The 11,333-nt window shown below is 33.3% G+C and overlaps 1 protein-coding gene across 2 annotated transcripts; it reads right to left on the bottom strand.

The window, feature by feature from the left end:
- Positions 1 to 2,444: 2,444 nt before the first annotated feature.
- LOC130656886 (uncharacterized) lies at positions 2,445 to 4,959 on the bottom strand. Of its 2 annotated transcripts, none has more exons than XM_057459829.1 (2): positions 4,559 to 4,959; positions 2,445 to 4,402 (listed from the first exon to the last, which is right to left on the bottom strand). In XM_057459829.1, exons 1-2 carry the CDS (start codon positions 4,711 to 4,713, stop codon positions 3,595 to 3,597), a joined length of 963 nt encoding a protein of 320 aa, XP_057315812.1. In that variant the 5' UTR covers positions 4,714 to 4,959; the 3' UTR covers positions 2,445 to 3,594. The 2 variants fall into 2 exon arrangements, with proteins under 2 accessions (XP_057315812.1, XP_057315811.1); XM_057459828.1 differs by having other exon boundaries at positions 2,447 to 4,486; positions 4,559 to 4,958.
- Between the last annotated feature and the right edge of the window lie 6,374 nt (positions 4,960 to 11,333).

Here is an 11,333-nt window from a genome sequence, read left to right as displayed (position 1 = left end):
GTGTGATTCAGTGTTGATGTCGTTTTAAATAACCTAAACCTAAAACCTAAACTTAAATCAATGTTTACATCTGTTACCTTGCCGTTTGAAATATATTCGATTCTTAAATTCGAAAACGCTGCATTGTCATCTTCTTTGATTTTATGCCTGATTTTCTTGATTATAAGTTTGGGTTTGTTCTTTTAATATTTTGGATTGAAATATTTCGGTAGATATACAATATACCAAATGATTCAAGTTTTTATATTTCTCTTTTATGTGTTTTTAACTATTAATTTCTTATATTTTAAGTATAACTTTGGACTGAATAGCTGATTTTGTATGACATAACGAGAAATGTTGGATTTTTTTTAATGTTTGGTATCCCTTTTTTCCCTGGTTACTTCTGGAATGGCAAAGCAAGTATATAGTTTTAGCGTATTTCGCTTTTTACGTAACAGTTGTTAGACGCCTTAGATATTTTTTGACATTTACCATTTTTATTTTATAATTTTTTTTTGTTGCACATGCTTATATTTTTAGATGTTTTGTTTCAGCGGTTATAAACATAGAATAATGCAGATTGTGAGCAACCTCGATACTCTTTTTGCCATCCCGTTATAAAAGAGACAAAGAGCCCGGGGTCGAGGATGAATTGTGCGGTTTGAAATTCAAATTACTGTGTTGTATGTTTTGTTTGGTATCCCTTACATCAGTTTAATGAGAGATTCAGTGGATTCTTCCACGGGAATTCAGATAAATGTTAATTTCTTATATTTTGTGTAAAACTTTGAAAGGGTTGCTGTATGCAATAGACTGAATATTTGATTTTGGTATGACGTGTTACAAACTGTATTGACAAAATATGATGTCTGATATACTTTTCCCTGATGTACTTACGACAAGGCAGAGCAAGTATAATTTTTAGTATAATTCGCTTTTTAGGTAACGGTTGTTAGACGCCTTTGATTTTGTTGGACATTTTGCATTTTTTTGTTGTTGTTGTACCTGCTGAGATTTTCAACGTTTTGGTTTCCACGGGTATAAACATAAAGTAATGCAGACTGTGAGCAACCTCGATTCCAGGGCTTTTTCTCTCTTTCTTCCGTCCCGTTATACAAAGAGACAAAGCGCCGAGGTTGGGCTTTTTTGTTTGGTATCCCTTACATGTTGTCAATAAGAGATTCAGTGGATTCTTCCACGGGAATTCGGCTAGTCTATATAATAATACGGAGCTTCTGTCTGTCTGTCTGTCTGTCTGTGTGACTTTAACGAAGACGATACATTTTTACCACCCGAATGCGCGAGTTTTTCGAGTTTTTTTTTTGTCAATATCTTTTAACGTCAATATCTTATATTAAATTAATAAAGCCATTACGATGCACTTCAAACTTTGAGGCCAAATAACTTGGAAACGAGGTGGTGACGTCAATGATTTTTCACCGCGTGGGTAACTAGGGACCACCTAAGACCAATTTGGGTAATCTTCACAAACCTGGGTCCTCGAATCCATTTCGGAATAAACGAATTGATGACGTCATCAACAAACCTTCCAACATGATCCTATACATTTTCTTGACCAGTGTTACAAGATCTATGCGATGAAATAAACAGGTATACATTTTTTTTAAAAAAAATCAGGGTTTCACGGGTCTATGCTGACGCCAGCAAAAATTTTAATTCCTGATATCTTCTATGGTGTTTGTCGAGAACATATAATCCTGTACATTATTTTGACCAGCGTTTTAACCTCTACACATTAAAGATAAAGAATAAACAAATTTCGCGATTTTTTTATCTGCACTGCACTGCTGACGTCAGTCAAACATCTAAAACAACTTTTTTATTGACCTTTTGCCTAAGTGGATTTCTCCATGGGCTTAATCGACTAGTCTGTAATAAAATTCGAGAAGTTTAAGGTCAACCAAACTCTTTTCTAACAACATAAAGCTACACAAAGAGGAAACAGCTTTCGGAGAAAAGGAGAAACTCTTTTTTGACAGAGTAAGGCATGTTAACGCCCTTTTCTAAAAACTATCGAAGGTATTTGACACGCACCAAGACTTAAAGAATCCTTCCTTTTTCCTTGTATAAAACCTCATGAAAGTTAATAATAACTACCACCCCCACTAATAAGCGCCCCTTTTAGAACTGAAATTTTGCTAAGTACCACCTATCAGAAAAAAACGTTTAAAACAGGCAATCTTAGGCAGTCTAAGAAAAGACCCAAGATGAGCTCAAACTCATATGGGTATAGATGTGGAAGAAAATCTATAAATTTCCCCCATAAAAAATACTTCGACTTTTTAATAAGTGTCCTCCTTTTGATAAGAGCTCCCTCTACTGCGCCTACCCCCTGATTTCTTTAAAACGCTTCTTACTGTACGTGCGAAAGCTAGTCCATAATATAAAAACTTGATTCTCCTTAGAATATTCGGAAATACAGTATATCCACAAAAAGAACTAAAAGAACTATTTGAAAAGACGCAATAATTCACAAGATAATACAGATAAGAGAGATATAAAAATAAATACATTGAATAAAGATTAAACAAAAATGGCTATATACAAGAAATAAAGCAATGCACAAAAAATATTAAAAAATAAGTCCTTCTTTATAAAATATTGAAACTTATAATTATAATATAGTTTTATTCTACAAGGATTTTATCCTAAAATGGTTGTAAATTCATAAAAGATACATATACTCTGATATATATTTTTAAACAATAAAAATAAAATTCAAAAAATTATATCTGTTATTTATATACTATAAACCAGACCTTTTGTCTTTGAATCCTGTTTATATGAAACCTAGATCTTGAAGAAATTGTAATACAGATGTTGTTTGTAAATCTGTATAACAAATCCTCGCATTTTTGTGCTAAATGTAGCCTAGACAGTTTAAGTCGAATGTACTTAGTCATTTATGGTGTACATACACTCTAATACTAAGTAAGCGAATAATAAGAATGCTTTTCGTTACATAGCAACATCTTCAGATATACCTGAAGATACCTCAAGATGTTACTATGTAACGAAAAGCTTTGTTAAGAATGAAATATTTTATTTCATAGTGTTTTATGTTACTATTTGCGTTTGGCTTTTGAGAAATGAAGTCTAATAAGTCGCATGTACTCGGTGATCCATATTGTACATACAGTCTAATAAATCGTGACAATAAATTCTTGCAAATTCAATAAATTTCGCAAATGGTGTGATCCAGAAAAATTTCTTTTTGCTAAAATTTGTGACATGAAAGAAATATACTACCTCTAAAAAAAACCTGGGTCTGTTGCTGATATAGTGTTAAAGGTCGGTTTTCATTAACACAAAAATTCTTAAGCAACTATTCAACTGTTGCTGTCACAAGTTTATTGGAAACACATTTTTTACAACAAAACGACACAAGAGATGTTGCAAAACAAATGTTGTAGAGACAGAAGTTTTTCTATATTTTTCAATGATGCACAACAATACAGACTTTATTGGAAACTGAGCTTTTAATTAGATTATCCTTCAGATTCTTTGTGAACTAGAACGTTCTCAAGAATTTAATACATAATTTAATACATAATCTACATAAACTATATAAATTATATAATTAGGGTATATTTAATTTTCACTTATCAGATGTTTTGTCACCCGAACAATTTCTTCAAGCATGTCAATATCTTTCTGTAGCGTATCGTTCTTTTTAATCAATTGTGCCGTTTGCAATGTTATATCCAATATGCCAGCCCTTTCTAAAGCCGTCATTGTATTATTGTATTTTTTCTCTTTCTCCATAGGTCGATGAATTTTCCTTTTAGATTCATTTGTATTAGGAGTATTTTTCTCTTCTTGTTGAACATGCTGAGATGAAGGCATACTTGTCTGTTCTTCAAAAGATGATAAAGAGGAGGTTCCTGACTGGGAACCCAAAATGTTATTTTTATCCCTTCTGGTGAAATTTCTCTTCCTTGAATTTTTATCTAGTGCAAATTTGTGTGGAGTGGTATATGTGCCTGGCTGCTTAGGTACTTTGTGATGAAGTTGGTTAACTAAACTTTCACTTTCAGATGATAAACTGTCATGTTGTGAGTTTTCTAAAAACTTGTTTTTACTACAATAAAGTCTAGTATTATCTACTGCATTCAAGTCTGATTGCTGGGATGATGGCATTTGAAATTCAGAATTGTGATTGATTTGAGTTGTTGCCTGCTGATTTTCTTGTGAATAATAATTTGAATTTTGCATTGCTGGTGATAGCTGGTTATATCCCATTAAATTCTCATCACACCTGTGCTGCGAAGGATGTTGCATCCGAATTGGCAAATTTAATCCCCTTTCATAGGAAGCATTTGTTATGTAACTTCTGTTATGTGAATAATTTTGTTGAAGCTCAGTCTGTTCTTTCTCTACACTCCATTCATCAATATCACTACCAGACATATAATATTGTTCTGCATTGTTTGTAAACGTAAACAATGCTTCTGGCACTGGAAGCCATTCTGTTGTATGAGATCTTAAAGCACAATACACAATTTGAAATCAAAAAGTATTAAAAACAAACAAACAAACAAAGAAGAAGACTTACGATTGTGGGTAAAAATCTGATGAGTAAACTTGCTCTGAAGATATTGTTCCATTGTTGCTAAACAAGTGCACTTGGGATGTTGATTGGAGATCATAATCAGAATTATTTGTGTTCCATTCGTTACTCTCTGGACCAGGTGAGCAGGATTCTTCCATTTACTTTAACTATAATATAAACAAGAAACCCAGGGGCTTTAACATCATCATCATCATCATCATTCTCGGCTTAACGTCCGTTTTCCATGCTGGCATGGGTTGGACGGGGTATATTAATGACCCTCTTCCAATCTGATCTAGACTGTGTTAGATCTAAACTCAACTTCCTCTGTATCAAGTCTGTCCTTATAACCTCCTGCCAAGTCTTTCTCGGTCTACCGTATATATTAGTATTCCAGCACTGCATTTCAGGAGGTTTTGCATATATATACTAAATTTAGAGTCTAAGGTGAACCTGTAGCCATTATTAAATACAACTTTAATAACCACAAAAATTGCTTCATTACAATATTTCTGAGCTAAATAGAAGGCCTGGCATAAATATGCCATAAGTCCAACACAAAGTTTGGAATAAAGTTAAATTTGCTTTATGATCTTTTTATTATATATAATCAGCCTATCATAAAAGATCTTTGTTAAAAGCAATAACAGGTTTACACACATTAATTCACTGAACACATATGCTGCTGTGGCACTGAAGCTTAGTGGTTATAACTCTTGTTCTTTGTGCAGGAGGCCAGGGTTTGATTCCCCCTTAGCAGAGATTTAAAATGGCAAGTGAAGAATATTACTATAGTCCCGGGTTAACCCAAGCAATTGAGGACATGGCACACACTGTGTGGGCCATTTGGATGTTACAGGGAGTTGTCTGGTATAGCGTTTTGAGTAACTTTCTTGGACAACTCTCTTTTTCTCTTGTTATAATGTGAATGCAAGATGTGCATTAGGTCAAATTAACTATTTACCCTGGTTTTATATGGCATGTTAATTGCACATAAATTAGCGAAGTGGCTACAAGTACGTGACCGTATTTTTACTTTTCTTTGCTAGAAGTACGGCATTTACGTATTTTTACTTTCTTTTGCTGGAAGTACGGCACTCGCGTATTTCTTTTTTCTAGAAGTCACTTGGCCAGCGGGTTGGTTGGAGAGTTAGTGGACGATAAAAAGATATTTTCTTTTTAGGGTTCTCTGTACTAGGAGCTTTTATTTACATCTCTACAACTTTGACTACGTATGTTACAAGGCTGATTATATGTTTTCAGGCTACGGTCATGTTAAGAATATTATCAAGAAGATATGATGCTCATATTAGTCAAAAAACTAGAAATTAAAAAAAGGTTGCGTAGCATTTTGCAAGCCGCAAGCAAAATTAAACTATCCATTACTTTGTCCCTAGCGCTTCTTGTTTCTTTGGCGCTAACATCTTCCGAAATACATCAAAATTGAATATCATATAGAAGAACCCTGGGGACGAGGTAGGAAAATGAACGCTCTGCAGAACAATTCGTTGCACAAAAACAGGGTTTTTTTTTCGTATAGACTGCGCGAGTATTTGATGTGCGTGGGATATTCTTTTCAAAATGTGCGAGAAAATTAGATTACGCGAAACTAACAAAAACGAATAACGCGTGTTAAAATTTTGTACCGCCTTTTCCCACAGAATGATAAAAGTAAAGAGCGCAATACGAAATTACACTTTTAGCAGTATTCCGAAAGATATGTAATACATCGAGTTGTACAACCCGCAGAAGTTGGTCCTAACGTTAACGATTTCGTAAATGACCTTACAACAAAACAGTATTTTTTTCACGTAAAAATACCGGCAGTAGAAGCTGCAGAATCTGCTGGAACGAATTTCGAAAACTCACGGGAAACAATTAAAACAAAAACAAACAAATCAAAACAGTTTTTTAACTTTTCAAGATTTATTAAATAGCTTAAATTTGGGCAGAAAAACAATAACGGTTTCGCCTTCTTTTCGCCACACACATTAGAAGATTACATCACTCACTACCATTGTACACAATCTAAAAGAAAAAGAAAACATTTTCATATAGTGAAGCTTCCAGTGCCTTTAAGGGATGGTCAAGTTAATGGAATTGAAAGCACTGTTTTTCATCTCATAAATAATTAAGGCTAATTCAGAAAAGTATAAAAGAAAAAAACTAAACAATTTGGCAACTTTACTAATTTTATATGCAAAGTTCCAACCATACCAACAGTTTCCAAATCTGACAAAATCATTTTAGAAGTGTAAGTTTATTGTATTGTTTATTGTCCTAGACCCATTCAAAAACACATGCTTCTCATCATTCAGGTTTTTTTCAACCAACATTAATGTAATCACCCAGAGGAAATTATAATGTCTCTTGTGTGTGTTTTAGAAGCTGAGTTCACAAATACAAAAATATTACAAGTGCTTAACTTTGGCAATCATATTTTGCAATCAGACCCTTTTAAAAACTATGCTGAATCATGTCAATTATTAAATTCAGCACTAATAGAAAAGCACCTTGGATAGGATTCTTTGTTGGATGAATAAAATGACTGACAAATGGTTTATCGTGAATGAAATAGTAATTTTTACACAAATAATTCAAAAAATAATGAACTTTGCTATGTGGTTGTTCTCAAACACACGTGGGCGGTGGACAAGAAACTGTGATGTAATTTCTCTTGGCCTATTATTCCTGAGGTATACCAAGAGAATTATTGCGATTCTCAAAATTTCGATAGAAAAAATATCATATAAAATCAGCGTAAAGTCTAGTAAAAAATGCAATAAGTACGGCTCGTACCCCCCCCCCCCCCCCACCACCCCCGGATTTTGACCCCCCCGTCTTTTGGTCCAGATTATACGTCCCTCGAACTTGAACGCACATAGAGGAATATGCCGTGAACAAGAAACGGTAGTCGGCATTTTAGACACGTATATTTTACAAACCTAAAATATGCCTTATTTCTTTGTATTATAGCTAATTATTGTATAAGTAATTAATTAATTATTTTGCAATTTTGCTTCTAATACTATTATAGTTGTATTTTAATAAAAAATAATAGTATTAAAATGGTTTTCTTCTTTTGAAATAATTTATTTCTAGTCCTGTTTCTAATCGACTTTACTTGTGTATTTTAAGCTTTTTTGTTGCTGTGCTTTTTCTGGAGATTTGAGTTGGAATGGAAAGCTTCTGTGTAAGGTACCCTTTTCTAAAGAAATATTGAAGTATATTGTACAGTTATAACGCTCCGAGCTGTGTTTTATTTTACTGTTTCTAAGAAGATGTAAGAATACAATATTATCAATTTTAATTGGTTTTATCCAAATCAGGGTAAGGCTTAATCACACGAAAGGTAGTGTTCCGTACGAAATTGACCCGTTGTACTAGGTTGGTCATTCTTCGCGCAAGTACGAAGATGGGCAATTTTGTACGAAAATGGGCATTACAATTGCTGTACAAAAATTAGGCAACGAATAATTTGGTTTAGAAATGAATATCTAAACATTGTTAATTACATTCAGTAAACATAATAATATCTTAAATATTCTCTGAACGTTAATTTTTGACCATTATTTAATGATTGTACCAACTTCGTACAACTTAAATAACTGTGTACGAGGTTGGACCAACGTCACTTCTTCTACTTAACTTGAATTTTTCAGACTCGAACCAACTTTGTACAACTACTTAAAATACCAAGACACAGATGAAGACTACTATATATTATCATTTATGGTCTTTACATCGCTTTTTTTTTTGTTTACTCGATCAATAATTTCCACCAACAAAAACTGAATGCGGTTTAACGATAATCTCCCTATATCGAATTCGTATGGGTACTTCATCCGAAGGTAATTGGTGATGACTCCAGTTGGCTCTGCAATGTTCGAATCTTTCATCAGTTTTTGAAAAAATTGAGGATGTTTTTTCGCCAGTATTTCGTTATAAAATACTGACCTTTTTTGCAATATCTAAATATAGATCGATATAATATTACGCGGTTAAAGGATATACCAATATAGGTCTCATTGCATAAATGTTCAGAAGGTCTCTTTCAAAATTAAGAAAAATCCAAGCCGAACTTAAGATATTTTTTTGGCCTCGATAATACCTATTTCCTTGATTTGTGGAAAACGGAATGTGTAATTGCTCGGGAACAGTAGCCATGTCTATTGGGTCAATATCGCCTGCAACATCAACAACTAATAGTTGGGCCTTGTATATTCTGTTTCCGTTACAATATCTGTTCTTTATCCTATGGAAACAATAACATAATTAAAAAAATTAATAACATTTTTAACATCGAATACGAACATATTGGCGTACGAAAGAAAATTCGTCAGATATGTTCTAATTTACTTTCTTTCCACAAATTGATATTGTTGCTTCAAGAAACCACTTTTGGACATCATGGACAAAGGAACTTTTCACTGTTGCCGAAGGAAATGTGTTGAAGCAGGCTCTCGATTGTTTCATGCTACAATGCGGACTGTTGCAAGCTGACTCCACAATATGTTCCATGAATGGCGCAACGAAGTTTTTTATCATACATTCGTATTCTGCTCCAAAAAATGACAAGCATTGGTTGGTTGGTGTTATTTTTCGATAAATAGCAGTATGAAGTTTAGCAGCTTCATAAGCACCGTTTTCGTTTTCACAAACATAAAAAGCTGTTGTATGTTTTGTCGGTAACTTCATCTGTTATACTTCGTCTCATTACTATAACTGCTTTTAACACTGCCATCCATGTATCTAAAGCGCAAGTATTATGGAATGTGATCATTTCGTTCTCGTATTTAATTGAGCCACCAAAACTTCTTAAACGTAGAAATGTTTATAAAAAAAATAATTGTGACTTTAGTTTTTAATGTTCTTACATCGGGAAATGGAGAGCACAAAACATCCGATATACCAAGTGTAGGATAACTCATCACTTGGAATTTTTTTCTTTGCAATCTTCTTTTCATAGCACGTGGAACGTTGTCTATTCTTCCACATAGAAAATACACCATTGTTTTATAAGTTTAGTCCTTTTAACTTCCAACCATTCCTGAAATTTTTCTTCCGTGTACCTCTTTTCAATTTCCATTGTGCTGAACATAAAAACACGCGTTAAAAGTTTTAATGTAAATTTAAAAATGTGCGTTCGAAAAAGCACTCGAAAAGGTCGAAATTTACCTACCTTTTCCTTTATCGAAATAACTTATAAGGTTAAAAAAAATAATATATTGAAATTTTTTGCGTTCTTCTCCGTTCTCACTCAATTATTAACAAACAATGTTTACAAAAACAGTTTCGTACGAGCCGCGCAAAAGCACTGGGGACAAGGGTGATTTGCAGGTTTTTCGCACGAAAATTCAATATGGCATTAGAATTCAAATGTCACTACCATAAAAACCATAGAAAGGTTAATAAAAAAAATCAATAACAATATCATACCTGATATAACCTTATTTGAATCAAAGAGATCAAATTTATACTTGCGAGCACTAGTCCCATTTTTCAAAAACATCATTGTTTATTCTCTGTTAATATAAAACAAAGTATAAAAATATATATATATATGTATATATCATATTCAAACTTATCATACCATTTGCATAAAATTTAATGAGATCCAGACAGGAGCCTAATCTTCTCGCCTCATTAGTATTTTTCCAAAGAGGCATCCAGATCGTAAAACGAATGTGTTTTTTTTTAAAATGACTTAAAAGAAAAGAAGATATTTCAAAAAAGTTATTTTTTTATTATAGAAGTTTCATTTTTTGACGATATTCGCCGCTGTACGAAGATGGTCAGTTTTGTACGAGGATGGTCACTCTCAGCGCTGCTGCAAAAAAGCCCAACTTCGTACAATGAATGACATCGTACGGAACAGTAGCTCGCTAGAGCTCTGTTTTGTATAAAAGAATTGAAAGTAATTTGTAGAATACATATGGACAAGCTGTATTACTATCTAACTGATAGCCAGATATAGGAAAACCTGTAGCTAGGGCGCAGACAAAACAAATAGCTCTGAGTGCTAGAGTGAGCCGACCAACCGTTTTTTATCACAGTGTTTTATTTATTATATAAGTAACCTGTTACAGTAATTAAAAAAACGTGCAGGCGTTTTTGGGCAAGTTTAGCGTTTAGAAAAAAAATGAAGTATTCACCCCCAAAAAACCAGCATAGACTATAAAATAAACTATGTGGTAGCAAAGTTCTTAAAAGAACTGTTTTTGATGGTTTTTGATAAAATCTACTTGATAAATAACTTTTAAACTTTATTAACTCCTTTCTCTTTTTCCAACTATCGTCCACAAGGTATGTTACAAGGAATTGAATTTTGGAAATGCTCCAGGCAAGTTCGGAAAAGGGCGGGCGGTTTTTAAAAACAACCACTAATTTAATTCAAAAAGTTGCCCGAACTCGCCCTTATATATGTGGCTGTTGACACCCTCTTATTTTAGAATATTCTCAGGAATAATAGACCAAGAGAAATTACATCACAGTTTCTTGTCCACCGCCCACGTGTGTTTGAGAACAACCCACATAATTTTTTAAATTATTTGTGTAAAATATACTATTTCATTCACGATAAACCATTTGTCAGTCATTTTATTCATCCAACAAAGAATCCTATCCAAGGTGCTTTTCTATTAGTGCTGAATTTAATAATTGACATGATTCAGCATAGTTTTTAAAAGGGTCTGATTGCAAAATATGATTGCCAAAGTTAAGCACTTGTAATATTTTTGTATTTGTGAACTCAGCTTCTAAAACACACACAAGAGAC

Source organism: Hydractinia symbiolongicarpus, chromosome 9 (assembly GCF_029227915.1).
Source record: "Hydractinia symbiolongicarpus strain clone_291-10 chromosome 9, HSymV2.1, whole genome shotgun sequence".
NCBI classification, from domain to species: Eukaryota; Metazoa; Cnidaria; class Hydrozoa; order Anthoathecata; family Hydractiniidae; genus Hydractinia; species Hydractinia symbiolongicarpus.
This window is presented reverse-complemented; position numbering and strand designations above follow the sequence as displayed.